The sequence below is a fragment of the Adiantum capillus-veneris genome, chromosome 25 (genome assembly GCF_014529385.1).
Source record: "Adiantum capillus-veneris isolate H3 chromosome 25, ASM1452938v2, whole genome shotgun sequence".
Classification (NCBI taxonomy): Eukaryota; Viridiplantae; Streptophyta; class Polypodiopsida; order Polypodiales; family Pteridaceae; genus Adiantum; species Adiantum capillus-veneris.
The window spans coordinates 21,662,299-21,681,517 of record NC_140955.1 but is presented as its reverse complement, the minus strand read 5'-3'; the positions used below and the strand labels follow the sequence as shown (position 1 = coordinate 21,681,517).

Genomic DNA, 19,219 nt, shown 5'->3' with positions numbered 1-19,219 from the left:
AAAACCTGTAAACAATTACAATGAACTCGCTAGGTTTTGATTTCTACCTGTAAAATAAAAATTTGGAAAATTTGGAAAATTTGGAAAACCTACAAAATTTTGGAGAAAAACCCGTAAAATATCAAAAACCCAATTTTTTTCTATTTGTTTGGGAAAATGTTCTTTGGGAACACTAGGTATAAAAGACATAAAAGACGAACACCAAAAGATCAAGAGTCAAAACATCCGACACAAGAAGATTTGGAAATTTTCTCATGTAGGAAAACGGAGTCTTTTCCAATGTTTTTCATACAATGAATAACATCATGAGCTTCTGCTCTAGAGGCTCCCTATACCTAGCTAGGTATGATTGGGGGCAGGGGACCCAATGTGGGAATTATTGTGAGAATTTGTCCGAAACTTCTTGTGTGAAACAAAAAACAAACTTCTCTACTAGAGGTATTTCAAGATCCAAACATGGGTATAAGGTGCAAAAAAGCAATTTTGGTATTTGCACTTCTGCATCCCTGTACTAAAAAGCTGTTAGACCTTCAGCCTGTCTTGTAAATTGCCTAGTTTTAGAAAGACAAATTGCAAAACATAAAAGCATAAGCTTGATAGTAAATAAAGGTGACAATGTTTTGTCGCAAGCCAACCAGGAGACATCCTATAAAAGGCTTTGAAATGGGGATAGGTATGCATTTCTCCCTTCTTGCACACTATCTGTCTGAACCTCCGCACATGAACAAGATAGCCTACCGCTGCAACAGAATTTGATGAGCAGGTATGGACATTCTTCGCACTGCGAAGAAAGCATGAAAGTAAGACTAGCTACACAGTTAACCGCCAGCAGCATGAATTTCCCGGACAGGCGCTAAAATTGGTGAGGATACATGGGACAAGTTGCTGCAATGTTCACAAACCCTTCCCGGTGGCTCACTTGCCGAGTGCAATGCCTCCCTTGAGAAAGATATACCCAGCTTATGCACTATTTCGTTTCTTACTTTGCAGAGCAAGCATAATGTTAACTGCTGGAGTCTTGATCATTCCAAAATGGCGCATAGAAATCTGTCTCTTTTCCGCACACCCATGATCCGATAAGGAGCTCTTGCAATCTACACGCATTAAGGTTTCTTGTTCGACACTCTTGAGGCGAGCACCAGACAGTTCCATCTTGAGCTCTACATCCTGCAATCTATTTGCATTAAGGTTTCTTGTTCGACTCTGTGAGAGGCGAGCACCAAACAGTTTCAGCTTTTCTATTTTGATACAAAGAAAGATCCATTTTTCACATTAGAAAAGAATCCAAGAAAATCAATTTCCCAAATTACGAAGAAACACCAGTGTAAGACTCTTGTAGGAAACGAAGTCACAACTGATAGATTAGTCTTTACATTGTTTTGTGATCTTGTTAGCTGATACATTGGCATGACAGAAAGACATCAGTTAGCTTGTAACAAGGGAGCCATCAAGATGGCAGCAGACAAAACTCGGACAGATTGTACAAATTGGTGGCACACCATGTGTGCAACACTTGCGTCAATATATATAAGAGGGAACTTGTTCTTCATATGTGTATGAGTTCTGGACAAATTGATCTGACAACAACTAGAATTCCGGTACAGAGAAACACTTCGCAAGCCCTTCTAGCAATACACCATCGGGGCAAGGAATGTTGGATTTATGCCCCTTGAATCTGCTGCCTGTTGCTAGTCTTTTGGAAATGCCAGCACTAGAGGAACATCTTGGAGGGTAAGAATGATGCTTAAGTGCACCCAACACTGCTGTCCTGCGCCTCTTAACATACGGATTCTCTGGTTTGGCCAGTTCCTCGACTGATGACACTCGTCCCAGTGACGAGAAAGATTGTGACTTCCCAGAGAAGTAGCGAGACAACCCCCGTCTGCAATCAAAGCCCCTGAATCATTAGAGAAATACATAGATGCGTTTGGTTCCTTTTAGAACGACATGACCAACACACATGATATGTCTCTATTTGCCTACATGACTACATAAGAGGGCATACAACTTAGTATGCACAAGCCTGTTGAACAAGTAGCTGCTTTGCAACTCAATGCCCTTTCAAGTGCGGCAATGCATACAAACATATGACATAACACACACAAGCATATGACATAACACACGGCTCATTTGTATCTCATGCAGAGAATGCGCACACATAGACAAAAATACTTACGTGCATGCTTCCACACACATGCAACCCACTGCCCAAATCATTTGTCAAAACCATTGAAATTTGTGCAAAGGGGAACTGCACTTACTTGATAGGAAGCGCTGCACACAGCGACGCTAGACTGTCTAGGGGTCCCTCTTGAGCAGGCAGGCACTCCGAACTCGAGGAAGCGGAACTGCTGCTTGTATCATCCTCATCATTGTCTGAGTTGGAAGACATGCAGAAGTCAGAGGACGAGGAGAAGGAGGAGTTGGCCGATGAGTCCTCTGTGCTTCCAAGGCCTGGCTTAGTTAAAGTACCTGCCAAGGAGTCGCAGACTGCATCCTCGAATGCATTCCTGACAAAGGGCACATTGGCAGGGGAGGCCGGAGAGGGGAATATCAGCATGCTATGGGGGAAATTTGTACAGGCCAGAGGGGCATCCATGGGAGGCGGGAAAGGTAAAACGGTAGTATGGTGGGTACGACGGCGGTCTGGGGTAATGCGGGAGAGTGCAGGGAGCTTGTGGCAAGCAGGAGAAGCCATGGGAGCTCAGATCTGTGTGCGGGTTAGGGTTTACTGGAAGGGGGTGATGGTCGATAAATTAAAAATGCGGGACACAGAAGAAGTTCATCTGTGTGCGGGTTAGGGTTTCCTGGGGGTGGGGGGATGGTGGGTAGGACGTCAAGCAGAGCTGCAGAGAAGAAGATGAGTACCTACCATACGCGTCGATGTGTCTGTGTGTAGGAGAGAGCCGAGGAAGAAGGGGAGGGAGGCTAATAAAGGGGGGAGAATTGGGGGAAGGGCGCCGCGCGGATCATGGAGTTCGCGCTTTCTGAGAGCGGATAATAATCCACGGAAGAGAGAGAGTGTGCGAGCGCAAGAGCTGACGCGGCCGCAGATAGAGGAGAGAGAGAGAGAGAGAGAGAGTGGTATCTCTGCCCACTCAAGAAGTGGAGGAGAGAGGAGAGAGAATGGACTCTATGGAGGTCTCTGCACTTATCCACTTTTGCTCTTTTCGTTTTCCACGCTGTCTGAAGAAGCCTTGCTTTTTTGGGGCAGCCCCACATTCAACTTTTTAAACTTCTACGATTCAAATTTCACCTTATCCACCACAAACACAAGCCTCATGGGCTTGCGTGTAGAATTTAAATCCACTTACAAATTTGGAGATTTACCTCTGAATTTTATACTTCTTAATGTAGAAAATCTTGTATAGAAACCTTCACAATATAGTCAGTTTATTAAGAGAGGATCCGCATAGGCCGAAGTAGAACCCCTGCCATTCCTCAACTATTTTGTCGGTTTTGCCTACTACAGCCAGTGTGATTAGGTAGTTTGTCGAGACGGGCGAGGGTGGAAGACTTGTTTTCCAACTCTACCAATTTTGACAAAATTGAAACTCATATAGGCGTAGTTTGTTGACGATGGTAGAACCCCAGCATGTGCAGATCCTCCAAAAGTTTATTTTGACCCCACTGACGCAGACTCTCACTCTCCTTCCGTAGTGGGAATTTGGATGCGTTCATTGTATTGTAATATATGTCTCTAGTTGATTGGGTCCTTGAGAAGGGATCCACGGTTGAGATTAGGCATCTCAAATCGCGAGCGTTCCTGACCATCAAATCCCTTCCAAGTTATCCTTTAGTTTACGGAAGGGATTTGAGAGTAGATAGCACCCGAGATCTACATTACTAATCTAAGCCAGGGATCCGTGAAAGATAGTGACAAGGCGATCCCCGCTGTTCCTTGACCTAGTGTTTTATTCGGCTTGCTCCTTGAAGACATATCGCCCCATTGCGCATTCAACTGGAATTTGCATGTAATAAAACGCAATACATATCTTCTTCCAAGATAACGTGAGATAATATATTAAATCATAACAATAAAGTACATCATGGCCATGCTCACAGGAGCCATGGGTACAACACAAAACATGAAAATTTAACCTACGCTTAACCAATCCATAAACATGGGTTTTTGACAAGAAAACCCATAAACTTTACAAGCAGTAAACTGGAATAAACCGAGCAGATGCAAACAAATTTCTGCGGGTGAAGTCATTTCTGACAGTTCCCTTGTGCAGACTGTTCTTTATGCTTTGCTAGATTCTTACCAGACTTTTGCTAGTACTTGGAGACTTATGACCCAAGGAAATCCTAAAGTTGTCAAGTTTGATGCACTATACACATTGTTGTTGCAAGAGTCACTTTAAAAAAAACAAGACTAGACAACGTGCAGTTGAACAGGCCTTTACTGTTGCTCAAAGAAAAGGTGGTAATAGCAATGTAGCCACTTCTCATGGTTCTTTTGCGAGTGGTAAATCACATGTTTCTAATGCATCTGCTGGCAGCAATTCATCAAGGAATTCTTGTGATAAGGGTAAAGGAAGATGCGTTGCCATTATTGAAAAGCTAATGATCACTTGATCAAGCAGTGTCCTACGTTGAAGGCCAAAGAGGCCAAGAAGAAAGAGGCTGGTTCCACTACAAATGCAGCTATTGTTGAGTCTTTTGTGAAAGGAAAATGTGATGCTGATGTTGATGCAGAATGGGCTATTAGTGCAGAGTGAACTTATGATCCTAATGTCCATGATGCATGTTTGTCAGTTGCTGCAGATGCTCAAGTATGGTACTTTGATAGTGGTTCTACAAAGCACATTACCTCTCATCGTGACTTGTTTACCTCTCTCCAGGATGTCCCTCATGGGAATTCAGCCAAATGTGAGATGCCTCTTATCCGGTCAAGGGAGTTGGAAACATTGTGCTTATTGCTGCAAATGGCAGTTCTTTCACATATTTTGATGCATTGTATGTACTCGGGATTAAGAAGAATCTTTTGTATGTATTTGCACTTGTTAGACTTGTTCTTGTAGTCAAATTTGTGGATGACATATGTACAGTACATGATCTCAGTTTTGGGGGTGAAATTGTTGCATCTAGCATTTTATGTCATGGGTTGTATAAGCTCACTTTCTATGACAAGTGTGGGCAGAATTTTCCAAATGCAGTTGTGGATTCAAAGGCTTTTCAGATGCAAAACTTTGGCATGCACGTTTTGGGCATCTGAATTTTTCCAGTTTGCTGCGTTTGTAGAAATCTAATATGATTGCTTCTTTGCCACCTCTTGAAGAACCTATCAAACATGTTTGTGAAGGCTCTACTTTGGGTAGATGCAACGTTCCAAGTCTCCAAAGGATGGTTCAGTTAGGGCCACATGCAGGTTGTAGCTTGTGCATATTGATTTTTGTGGGCCTATGCAAACTCCGTCCTTGGGCAATTACCTTTACTTTGTGACTTTCATTGATGATCACTCCAGGCATGCATGGTTATATCTGCTTAAAGCAAAGTTCGAAGTATTTATGTGCTTCAAACAATTTCTGGCTATGGTTGAAAATGTCTCGATATGTACCATGGGCACCCTCCGTTCCGATCAAGGAGGGGAGTATACTTCTCATGAATTTAATGCATTTTTGGCTAGTCATGAGATAAAACATCAATGTATACTGCCTTATACACCTCATCAAAATGGTGTTGTTGAGAGGAAAAACAAGTCACTTACGGCAAGATGTATGGTCAAAAAGTCAAGCTTTGCCGCATTCGTTTTGGCTTGAGGCCATTATGTGTGCCACTTATGTACTAAACAGGTGTCCTACAAAAGCTTTGCAGTCTATCACTCCATATGAAGCATGGCATAATACAAAGCCTTCTATTCAGCACATGCGTGTTTTTGGTTGTTTGGCATATTCTTTGATGCCACAAACACAGCGCAGAAAATTGGATGATAAGGCTATCAAAATGTATTTTTGTTGGTTATAGTGTTGAAAGCAAAGGTTACAGGTTGTATCACTCACAAACAAATCGTATTCTGGTTTCACAGGATGCTGTGTTTCTGGAAGATTCTGTTCAGCCCTTGCTGTCATGTACTAGAGACAATAATGTAAGCTCACAGGACATTTATGACACTTTGTTGCCTCTTTTCAATGGTGGAAGTTCGAATGTAAATTCCAATGAGGCAAATGTACAGCCTATGGGGGTTTCTGAAAATGTTACAAATCAGCCTATTACAGATGCAGATGTACATGATGTACTTGATGAGGAAAGGGCTGAAAATTAGCATGCTAGAGGTATGCCAAAATGGCTGGTGCATACATTGCGTGACAGTAAATTGGATGCACCTTTGTCTAGTCGCACTTGTTCAGGCTCTCGCCATGCATCTTATGCATCAAATTGTTATGCTTAGGCTATGTCTAGCTTACATGATGGTGAGGAACCTCGGTCTTGATGAAGCACAAAATTCAAAAATTTGGATTGCTGCCATGCAATTAGAATATGATGCACTTATAGAAAATGACACATGGACTCTATGTAATTTGCCTTCTGGAAAAAAGGCCATCATAACGAAGTGGGTTTACAAACGCAAGCCGGATGATGAGATTGATCGCTATAAGGCTCGATTTGTTGCAAAAGGTTATGCACAATAGAAAGGCATAGATTATGACGAGATTTTTGCTCCTACTTGTCGTATGACTATTGTGCGTTTTCTATGTACATTGGCAGCTCATTTTGGTTGGGATGTACATTAGTCAGACATTGTTATTACTTTCTTGAATGATGACGTATTTGAAGAAGTTTATGTAACGCAGCCTCACGGTTTTGTCAAGAAAGGACAAGAGAATAAAGTGTGCAAATGTAAGAAAGCTTTGTATGGGTTGAAACAATCTCCTCGTGCTTGGTATGAGAAGGCTGACACTCATTTGGTCAAACGAGGCTTTCGTAATAGTCCAACAGAAAGCACATTGTATGTAAAGCGTGAGGATGATGTACTTCTCATTGTAATTCTCTATGCAGATGACTTGCTCATCACTGGACCAAATGAGAGACAAATTGTTGAATTCAAGGCTAATTTAAATGCTACTTTCAAGATAAAAGAATTGGGGTTGTTGCATCATTACTTGGATATACAGTTTAAGCAGTGTGATGGTGGTATTGCCTTGTGTCAAAAAAGGTACATAGAGACATTGCTATGTAAGTTAGGACTTGAGGATTGCAAACCTATTTCCACTCCCATGGAAACAAGTTTAAAATTGAGTCTTCATGATGTTGGTAATCCTGTCGATGTCACTCTTTACCAAACTGTCATTGGCTGCCTCATTTTTGTATGCACCACAAGGGCGGCTATTCAGTTTTTGCAATCTCACAGGTCAACAGATTCATGCATAGCCCAAGGTCTAAGCATTGGCAAGCTGTCACGAGGATTTTTCGCTACTTGAGTGTCACTTTACATCTTGGCTTGTGGGGGATCATTGCCACCAGATTTACATGCTTTTTCAGACTCAAATTGGGCTGGTTGTTTTGACACACGAGTGTCCAGAAGTTGTTTTTGTTTCATGCTTGGAAGCTTATGCATATCATGGTTGAGCAAGAAGCAACCTACTGTGGCCACTTCCAGTTGTGAGGTTAAGTACAGGGCAATCTTCACAGCTACAGTTGAGTGTGTATGGCTCAGACGCCTTATGGCTGATTTGGGTGTTGGACAGGACACTGCCAACACTATCTACACTGACAGTCAGAGTGCATTGGCAGTTGTGAGCAACCCAGTTTTTCATGCTTGCACAAAGCACATTGAGGTGCATTACCACTATGTCAGGGAGAGGCTCTCATGAGGAGAGATCAACTTGGCTTATGTGCCAACACAGGACGACCTTGCAGATTTTTTCACAAAGACATATCTAAGACCAAAGGGTGACCTAGCACAATGATCTCCTGCCAACCTCCCTACTTATAGCCCTTGGCTCTTGCAAGTAGGACCCCTTAATCTTATGCCTTGCCCTCGGCTCCTAGTCGTACTGAGCCGTTTAGACCCTTTGGCCCTTGGCCTGACAGGGGTGCAAATCTTGAGTTAAATGGACGATTGGCAAAAAGTTGTCGGTGTTAGACAACCCCCTCATGACCCGAGTTTGGGACTCGTTACCTCCCCACTCATAACCCAATGCCCTCATCATGTGCCCGTGTGCATTTGATGCTCCACTTGCCACTTCCGTTGGTGATAAATAGTCAAAAGTAAACTCGAACACAAAAAGGAAACTCGAACAATTCGAGCCAAGCACAAGATGTAGGCAAACGTTCAAAAATATGCTAGCCTCAATTGAGTCTAGAGCCGGTTGAAAGTTCAAATTGGCCAGTTTCAATTGAGGATAAGAGAAAGAAAAGCTGGCAAAAAATGAAAGGAGATACGTCAAAATTGTATACTTTAGGTTTGCATCTTTAGGTTAAATTTTAGTCATATTTTAGGTTTGCATTCTCAAAGCCTCTGCACATATATTAGAAAATTAGCCCATGTGGCAAATAGATTCCTCCCGTTACGGCAAAGACGCGAAAATAAAGCTACGTGAGTTCCTCTTTCTTTCGGTGAAGGCTCAGCTCAAAATCAACACACAATAGGTTGGTCATATGTGCAGAAAGGGAATGGTTTCTGGTTTTGGCATCATGTGCATAGCCTTTGAGAGGGAGGAAATTTGGTTGACTACTAGGAACCAAGACTTTCCTCCAAGTATAGATACGTATGAGAGAGCTCGTAAGAACTTCGATAGGTACTAGTACGGTCGGCCACCTTCGGCGGCCTCTCCCTCTCTCTCTCTCTCTCTCTCTCTCTCTCTCTCTCTCTCTCTCTCTCTCTCTATCGCGTGCACATGGGCTTCTCTCAGTTTTGAAGTTTAGCCTTCATGTCACAGATTTCTACACGTGTAAAGGGCTCCCCCTTCTGCCATATTATGTTAGTTTAGATGAGAGAGCTCGTATGCGTAAGTTCATAAGTTCTTGTGAGATTCCACCTCATAAAGCTCAAATTTAGAATTAGACCCACATAGTCACTCAATTAGGTGGATTCTAATTAAGGAATCAATGTTTAGCACGACTCTTCTCATCTATACCATTATAAAAGAGTGAGGGATTCTGTCCCACCCCCCACACGACACATGGCAGCACCTATTTTGTCCGATTGGTCCTAGCACAGTTCCAACCCCGTGTCGGCCGTTGCTCCTCCCCACTGTTCCAAAATCCGTTCAGAAGCAAAAGTTTGAACTTTGCATAGGAGTTTGAGGGCAGCGCCTGAGTTTGCATGGGAGTTTGAGAGCGCAGCGCCGCCTGAGGTTGCATGGGAGTTTGAGAGCAACGCCTAAGTTTTCGTGGGAGTTTGAGTGCGCAATGCCGTCGCATGGGGGTGTGCGTGTGCTTCAAAATTGTTTGTTTGTTTGTGTGTGTGTGTGTGTGTGTGTGTGTGTGTGTGTGAGACACACACAGAGAGAGAGAGAGAGAGAGAGAGAGAGTCTGAGGATGCCGTCGAATGCATTTGAGGGGAAACAGTGACCTGGGTTGCGAATTAGAGGCTCGATGGAGGTCACACAAGGCAAGAAATGTTGGTTGTAGCAGAACGAGCCCAAGCCCATGAAAGTGGCTACCACCATGGCACAACGTCGCCTAATCTAAGGAGGAGGAGGTGACCTGCTCTGCTCGACTGTTGGCAATCTAAGACAGAGGTTCATGTAGCACTCTCTCTCTCTCTCTCTCTCTCTCTCTCTCTCTCTCTCTCTCTCTCTCTCTCTCTCTCTCTCTCTCTCTGTGCATTGTGTAGGCATGTGAAGCCTTTGGCATGGCGTTGAATTGATCATGTGCGCGCTGCAACTAAAGCCTAACTAGCTGGAGGCTAGGATAGAACGTGTGAGGTCATGCACACGGCATGTGTAAGTGAGCCTACACGATTGCTTTGCAAGCACGCGAAGCCTCAAGCATGGCAAGAATCACAAGGAGCCTGCACTTCCTCTTTGTGTGAACGTGGCGCATACTCTCCTCTCTCTCTCTCTCTCTCTCTCTCTCTCTCTCTCTCTCTCCAACTCCAACAAAGTTTCAGGAAGTCTGCCTCGACCATGGTAGAAATTATCTCAAGGAGATGTTGATGTGGCTTCTCCTTACATGTAGCGAGTAATCTCTCCCTCTCTCTCAAACGTCAAACATCAGTGATGGCATGCATGTTTTATATATATCTCTCTCTCTCTCTCTCTCTCTCTCCAGGTGAGTGGCTACAGTAGAAGGTTCTTTTTTCTCGCCTTCTTTCCTTATAGAAGGGCCGTGATATCATCTTTATGCATGTGTTTATGTGTAGCTACCACCATATACACTCTCTTGAAAGGTAGATATTCTTTACGAGAGGAGATTGTAAAATGTCAAAGCAACCAAAATAGGGTATGCTAAGAGGTGAATTACCAAGAGGAAAATGATACTTCGCCAACACATTTAGAAATGTGGTATGAAGGGAGCAGCTAGGGGGGCCAAATGGTGGAGGATTGCACTTTGCATGTGCTCTTTGTTATAAAAGAGGGTTTGATTTTGCTGCCTCTAAAAGTCCTCCACCGTCCTACCATACATCTATACCATTATATAAGGGGGAGGGATTTCGGCCTCCCCCCACGACACATGGCAACACCTCCTTTGTTCGAGTGGTCCCAACACTATTCGAACCCCGTGTCGCCAACTCCTCCTCCCCACTGTTCCAGAATCTGTTCAGAAGCCAAATTTTGAACTTTGCATAGGAGTTTGAGGGCAACGCCTAAGTTTGCATGGGAGTTTGAGAGCGCAACACCATTGCATAGGAGTTTGACCTAAGTTTTTGTGGGAGTTTGAGCGCGCAACGTCGTCGCACGAGGGTGTGTGTGTGCTTCAAAATTGTTTGCTCGTGTGTGTGTGTGTGTGTGTGTGTGTGTGTGTGTGTGTGTGTGTGTGTGTGTGTGTGTGAGAGAGAGAGAGAGAGAGAGAGAGACTGAGGATGCCGTCGCACGAATTTGAGGGAAAACAATGACTAGGGGCTGCGACTTAGGAGCTCGATGGAGGTCACGCAAGGCAAGAAATGATGGTTGTAGCAAACGAGCCCAAGCCCATGAAAGTGGCTACCACCATGGCATAGTGCTGCCTAATCTAAGGACGAGGGGTGACATGCTCTACTTGCCTGCTGGCAATCTAAGACAGAGGTTCATGTAGTATTCTCTCTCTCTCTCTCTCTCTCTCTCTCTCTCTCTCTCTCTCTCTCTCTCTCTCTCTCTCTCTCTCTCTCTCTCTCTCTCTGTGGTGTGTTGTGCAAGCATCTGAAGCCTTTGGCATGGCATTGAATTGATCATGTGCACACATGCAACTATAGCCTAGATGGAGGCTAGGATAGAACATGTGAGGTCATGCATATGGCATACATATGGATTCATGAGTGTGTAAGCGAGCGTACACGATTGCTTTGCAAGCGCGCGAAGCCTCAAGCATGGCAAGAATCACAGGGAGCCTGCACTTCCTCTTTGTGTGAATGTGGAGCATACTCTCTCTCTCTCTCTCTCTCTCTCTCTCTCTCTCACCCTAGGTGAGTGGCTATAGCAGAAGATTCTTTTTTCCTCGCTTTCTTTCCTTATAGAAGGGCCACGATACCATATTTATGCATGTCTTTATGCATAGCTACCGCCATATACACTCTCTTGAAAGGTAGATATTCTTTATGAAAGGAGATTGTAGAATATCAAAGCAACCAAAATAGGGTATGCTAAGAGGTGAATTACCAAGATGCAAATGATACTTAGCCGACATATTGAGACATGTGCTATTAAGGGAGCAGCAAGGGGGGCCAAATAGTTGAGGGTTGCACTTTGCATGTGGTCTTTGTTATGAAAGAGGGCTTGATTTTGCTGCCTTGAAGAGTCCTCCACCGTCCTGTCATACATGGTTGTAAAGCATGTATGGACACACCATCCATGTATGTGTTTGAAAAGTGTACACATGACCTCCTCCAGTTATACAATGAGGTTATTGTTGTACAATTGTAATGGATAGCATATCTAGCACAAGAAATTTAACTTCAAACAGCAGTGTGTGTGTAATGTGTTTATGAAGTCTCGACATGGCACGAGAGAGAGAGAGAGAGAGAGAGAGAGAGAGAGAGAGAGAGAGAGAGAGAGAGAGAGAGAGAGAGAGAGAGAGAGAGAGAGAGAGAGAGAGAGAGAGAGAGAGAGAGAGAGAGAGAGATTTTATTATTGTCCTCGGAGGTCAAGTATGACCTATGGGACTAGAGCTACATGTGATGTAGTATGTGTATGTCTGATGAGTGACTCTCGATGCTCCAAAATTGTGGTGATGAGAGTCGCAATGGAGAGCCCATACTGTGGCTGAGAGAGGAAAGTGTGTAGGTCTATATCATGCCTAAAAATATGAGAGAAGCAAGTTCAGATGTGACCAAAAGCCGCACACACTAGGAGTGTGTGGTATTTAGACTCTCGAAGTTGCAGTGAGCATAATGTGCACGATCAACTTGACTCTTCTCCATTCTCCCAACGCCCTGTCTCACATCAAAGGGAGTGGGAGCTAAGCCGAATGGCTATGATAGTGAGTATCACTGACAAGAGGATAGGCTCAAGCATGTACAGTTGAGTAGGGTTTCCTCTTTCAACGAAGAACATGGTTTTGTAGTTGGGGGCAATATGGGTGGTGTAATATATGAAGTGCACCCATCGAATTTCTCCCAAGCTATAATACATTGGCAATGTAAAAAGGATTCATTCACTTGGGATCGATTGAGAGAGAGAGAGAGAGAGAGAGAGAGAGAGAGAGAGAGAGAGAGAGAGAGAGAGAGAGAGAGAGAGAGAGAGAGAGAGAGAGAGAGAGAGAGAGAGAGAGAGAGAGAGAGAAATGAAATGAAATCTACATAACGTATTCAAAATTGTCCATTTGCAATCAAGTTGCACAGAGAGAGAGAGAGAGAGAGAGAGAGAGAGAGAGAGAGAGAGGGGGGGGGGGGGGGGGGGGGGGGGGGGGAACTGAAGTGAACACTCCACGGTGCACTGTTGGGCATAGGTTTGCGATTTTCTCTTTCCTATTTGTTGTTACTACATTTGCTTTGTAGAAATAGAGTAGGTCATGACAGATCCAAACATGGAGGTAGTAACATCTTCATCATGGAGGCAATCATGGTTAATTGTCCACAATCGATTGTTGAGCTTTGTTTCCTGCTCTTCCTCTCACTTACAATGTACTTTAATTCTCTCAAAACTCTCTAAGCAGGCAACCAACTGGGTTTCTCAGCACCGCAAGCTCAGCTTACGCAGCAACTTAAAGATAGCAAGACACCACTCTATTGTGCTCATGACAATGTCGTGAGTACTATAGAGAAGAGGGAACAAGGGTACTATGAAATATTGTCCTTGAGCTTCAATGGTCTGGTTGTGCTTCTACTAAATATGAAGGGTATGAGAGCCAACATCAGTAAGCTGGGAAGTAGCATTTATCATAGCTACAGCAATGTCGACGTGCAGATAGCAAGTAGAACGCCTACCCCATGGCATGTATATTATGACCACAATATTGCAGCAGTGACTACTTGCTCTGAAAGCAGGCTAGATCAACCAAGCTACATTGATTTTAGGATTGCAACTTAACTTATTACATTTAGGCATTAATGTTTTATCTTCTCACCTTCACAGCCACAATCATATGATGTTTATAGATAATTGTCATTGTAAGTAATTAAAGGTCCTTCTTTAATTAGTGATTGCAATGTAAAAGAATTGACGATACCGAGTTGTTTGAGTCACATGCTAGGTGTTCCATCGATTTATACCATCCAGGACCAACACCTTCAACCAAATTGTTGCCAACATCCAACCATCAACATCCATTGCACCTCAGAGGGAAAATATTGTTGCAATGGTTGGCATGGTGGTAGCTGGCATGGACGACAAGAGGAGGTAGGTCTTGGAATGTCTATAGTGATGAAAGGGGTGGGTGGTTATGGTTGAGAGAGAGAGAGAGAGAGAGAGAGAGAGAGAGAGAGAGAGAGAGAGAGAGAGAGAGAGAGAGAGAGAGAGAGAGATGAAATGAAATGAAATCTATATAACGTCTTCAACAATGTCCATTTGCAATCAAGTTGCACACAGAGATGGGGGGTGGGGACTCAAGTGAACACTCCACGGTGCACTGTTGGGCATAGGTTTGCGATGTTCTCTCTCCTATTTTCTGTTGTCACGTTTGTTTTGTAGAAATAGAGTAGGTCATGATAGATCCAAACATGGAGGTAGTAACATCTTCATCATGGAGGCAATCATGGTTAGTTGTCCGTAGTCGATCGTTGATATTTTTTTCCTGCTCTTCCTCTCACTTACAATGTACTTTAATTCTCTTAAAAATCTCTAAGATGGCAACCAATATTGGGTTTCTCAACACCGCAAGCTCAACTTAAGCAACAGCTTAAAGACAGCAAGACACCACTCTGTTGTGCTCATGACAATGTCGTGAGTACTATAGAGAAGAGGGAACAAGGGTACTATGCAATATTGTCCTTGAGCTTCAATGGTCTGGTTGTGCTTCTACTGAATATGAGGGTATGAGAGCCAACATCATTAAGCTGGGAAGCAACATTTATCATAGCTACAGCAATGTCGACATGCAGACAACAAGTAGAACGCCTACCCCATGGCATGTATATTATGATCAGAATATTGCAGCATTGACTACTTGCTTTGAAAGCAGGCTAGATAAGCCGATCTACATTGATTTTAGGATCGCCACTTAACTTATTACATTGAGGCATTAATGTTATATCTTCTCGCCTTCACAGCCCGCAATTATACGATGTTTATAGATAATTATCATTGTAAGTAATTAAAGGTCCCTCTTTAATTAGCAATCGTAGTGTAAAAGAATTGACGATATCAAGGTGTCGAGTCACAGGCTAGGTGTTGCATTGAATCATACCATCCAGGGCCAACACCTTCAACCAAACTACTGCCAACATCCAACCATCAACATCCAGTGCACCTCAGAGGGAAAAGATTGTTGCAAGGACTGGCACGGTGGAATCTGACATGGATGACAGGAGGAGGTAGGTCTTACAATGTCTATAGTGATGAAAGGGGTGGGTGGCTATGGCTGAGAGAGAGAGAGAGAGAGAGAGAGAGAGAGAGAGAGAGAGAGAGAGAGAGAGAGAGAGAGAGAGAGAGAGATAGTTTTATTATCATCCTCGGAGGTCAAATATGACCTATGGGACCAAATGAACATGTCACATTGTGTGAGTGGAGGTCATAAGTGACTCTTGATACTCAAAGATGGCTAAAATGAGCGTCGCAATAGAGAGTCCACATTGTGGTTGGGAGAGGAAGGTATGTAGGGAGAGCTCATGGCTGAATATATGGAGAAAAGAGGACCTAATGTGGTCAAAAACTGAACACTCGAGTAGTGTGTGGTACTCACTCTCTCGCACTTGACGAGGGCATAGGGTGCAAAGTCGATGAGACTCCTCGCCAGTGCCCCAACATCCTGTCTCGCAACGTAGAGCTAAGACGAATGGAGGCAATGGTAGGGATCGCACTCAATGGGATGGGCTCTAGGATATAGGGATGGGTTCGGTTACCGCGTTTGGAGAAGAAGAGAGATTTGTAGTTTGGGGCAATGTGTGTGGTGTAATGGCTGAAGCGAGAACCTTCGGATTCTTGACCAAGTGACATGCATCCCATCTTCCAAACCATTTCTTGATGTCAAGCATCCACCCCGAAGATAGTATTTTGCTCTTGCATGTCTTTTGGACCTTTTGACTTGCTTCATATGCAATTCTAGGAAGTCGATACAAAGGGCTACGTTGTGTCTTAAGCATGTACTCCACAACCCATTGCATGCCCAAGACCTCAATGGGAAGTGATCGGGACTCAAGAAGTAAGAGCATGTAGGGTGTTTGTGTCTTGACTTGGAGAAAGTTGGTGAGAAAACTCTTTTGGACATTCTCAAACTCTTTCCGAGTAGACTTCCCGATGCTACCACCCCACACCTCCACTCCATAAAGAAGCACTGGTGTCACCAATGTGTCAAAGAGGTACTTTTTGAGAGCCCAATACTTGAGCTCTCCAGCATTTCACATGTTCTCAAATGCATAATAAGCCCTCTTTCCGGCGCTTCCAAGAGACGCATTGCGCAATCCTTCCATCTATGATTGGATGGAACCTCAAGGCCAAGGTACTTGAAGCTATCTACCACTTCAAGTTGCTCATTGTTGTATACAATGTATGTATTTTCATCATTGAGGGTCTTTACAAGCATAACCTTGGTTTTGGATCCATTCACGGTCAGCCCGCTATGTAGGCAAAAGCGTTCCAAGACACTCATAAGCTTTTGTGCATCTTCTAAGGTATATGCCAAGAGCACTACATCATCGGCATAAAGCAAAAGCATGATCACCGCATTTTCGATCTCAACCTCTTCTATGCCTTCTTGTTGCATAAAATCAAGAACCATGCATTCATCAATGAGTAGCCCAAAGAGGGTTGGGGAAAGTGGGCATCCTTGTTTGACACCAATGGTGCTTGCAAAAAATTCTGAAATTCCATCTTCCATACGTAGTCAACATATCACTTTTTGGTAGATGCGAAAGAGTGTATGCATAAATTCTCTCGGCATATATATATCAGACACTATACCTGTGTCCCCTATACCACCCCATACCTACGGCAACTACACGACCAAAGCCATTGTATAGCTGCCTTGCCCATAATCTTGCATGGTTCCTCTTTCACATGCTTTGATCTGGGCCGGCGGGATCTTGGAAGGCAGGGAGGGGGATCGGGTGGGGGCTTGAGGGAAAGAGGGTCCATGCCGCCGCCGGAGGCGGCGCCTCTTTACTAGTATGTATAAAATCCTCATGCAACTACCAGATGTCCAGCTCAGCACCTCAACAAAGGTAAGGTTGAATCCTTTGCTATAAGCCAGTATACTATTAGTTATTTGCTGTAGGATTTTTGTACCCCATGTAATTTTTTAAAAAGTCACTCCGCCACCTTTGCTCCCTCACACAATTGTTTGGCCATATGGCAATAGTTGTCCCTCCCCTCTCGGTTGCCACATGGTCGTGCTTTGGAACTAACATACTAAGGCGGAAGGGGGAGCCCTTTACACGTGTCGAAATCTGCGACATGAAGGCTAAACTCCAAAACTGAAAGAATCCCCTGTGCACGCGATAAAGAGGGAGAGAGAAAGAGAGAGAGGCCACCGAAGGCGGCTGGCCGTACTAGTTGTATCTATGCTGATTCGGCTTCAAAAACTCCTTCCACTTACACCACATACTCACTTCATTATACGGAATCCAACCAGATTCCTTTACTCGCCTCAAAAATAACCATTCTAAACTTTGGACTTTGATGTGCGACTCAAAGCATTGAACTCAAATCGTTTTATACAATTCCCCTACATGCCTAAGGTAAGCCACTACAGCGAACGCCTCGGCAACTCCGCCCTCCTTTTTAGTTTTTTTGTTTCTCAAGTTCGAACCCATAGAAAAGATTAGGCCCACTTACTCACTCAAGCAAGTGCAAAAATCTTATGATAATTACTTGGTAAATATGCGTTGTATATAGGCCAGGGCTAGAAAAACATATTTTTCCTAACCGAACAAAATAAGGGGAAACTTGAAATTCTCCCGGTTTTCAGGTAAAAATTTCAAGCTTTTGCCGATAATTACACTAAAACTCGTCTAAATTTGTTGGGTTTCTTAAAGGCAAGCTCAAAATCTAACCGGGATTTTATAATTTCCGCCGGTTAATATACACTAGACCCCCAAATGGTACACAATTACCCATGAGTCAAATCTATATGCTACCAATGGTACGGGTAAGAAGCATACATCCTTCACATCAAATATTAGAATGGCAATGGGTAATGTGCGTGGCAAAAGGCTTAGGTAAAGGCCCCAGTAAAAGGAAAACCCCATAGGTAGGACAAGGTTGGGTCATGAAGCCCATAGGTAGGACAAGGTTGAGACTTTGGTTCAAACCCTGTGCAAGCGTGTCACTTTTTGCGTGTACACAGTCTTCTTACATTAGGGCACACTTTTTTCAATGGTTAAATAAAATTTGCCATCGCAAGTCCTCTCTGATGCATCCATTGCATTGCCGTCTTTTGCTGCATATTTCAAGCATTCTAAACATTTATCTGCACTTTTCAACGATCAGAATGGTGAAACATAGCTGCCGATTGAAGCATTTCAATTTCAATGTCCTCAACTTGGCTCCTCTACCCTAGTGCTTCATGCTACTTGAGGGAGTGGAGGTTCCCAACCATAGCATCTATGGCCCCCATTTATAATTATGCCCGTCGTTAATTTTGGGTCGTTGACCCATAAAAAACTAATCTCAGGATGTTGTACCTAATTGGACGTCCACCTCCTCTTCCATCTAGGACTCAAACCTTAACCCTTAGAATGAGAGCTCAATGCTCAACCAACACACTTGTGCGCATTTGCTTGACACAAGTTTGAGCACATGTATATGAATTGGAAAAAACTAATCTCGTAAGCTCGAGATTAGTTTTAATATACAAAATCCACGATCGAGATTAAGCAATGGGTTTCCTTTTGAATGGAGAACATTGATCCCATGCTTATGACCCCCATGGAAATTAAAGTTGGGGGAGCTTGAGTAGGCCTCCCCTACCTTTTGGCATGCCATTGCAAAGGCCTTATGGAGCCAATTGTCCTAAAGGCTAGATCGGGCATCAAGTTCACCCCTTGGAGTATGGCAGCATGCATGTGAAGGATTCAGGGGTGAGGATGCCCGCAATGGAGTGTATGGGTGGTTAGGCTAGTGCGGGTAAGCAAGCTACTAAGTATAGCTTGGTGATGAGATGCGTGCTCATCATTCCCTCTAGGGTTAAGTGGAGAGCGTGAGCCTCGTCCCTCTTGTGGTTGTAGCATCCATAGTCGTTGTGGTTTAGCTTGTTGGAGTAACAAAAGGCCTAAGTATTCTTTTTTTTTTTTCAAAATAGCAAAACTCACAATTCATGAGTGAATTGTATTAAGCATAGCATAAAATTACATAAACAACCTGAAGTATCGAGCCTTGAGGTGCTTAAGATTACAAGTTGGATGCTTACCACCTCTTATCGAGGCCTATCACCACAGTATGTGATCAAAAGTTCTAGGCTTTACTTATCGCCTATTGATATCACGGCATGGGTAGCCCTAGACCAATCCTCCGAGTTTTGCTTGCACCCGAGCGTCCATATT

The 19,219-nt window shown here is 43.7% G+C and overlaps 1 protein-coding gene across 1 annotated transcript; it reads right to left on the bottom strand.

Annotated features, from left to right (window-relative positions):
* Nucleotides 1-1,333: 1,333 nt before the first annotated feature.
* LOC147424552 (uncharacterized) lies at nt 1,334-2,894 on the bottom strand. The gene is made up of 2 exons (XM_086500479.1): nt 2,262-2,894; nt 1,334-1,882 (listed from the first exon to the last, which is right to left on the bottom strand). Exons 1-2 carry the CDS (start codon nt 2,696-2,698, stop codon nt 1,588-1,590), a joined length of 732 nt encoding a protein of 243 aa, XP_086356605.1. The 5' UTR covers nt 2,699-2,894; the 3' UTR covers nt 1,334-1,587.
* Between the last annotated feature and the right edge of the window lie 16,325 nt (nt 2,895-19,219).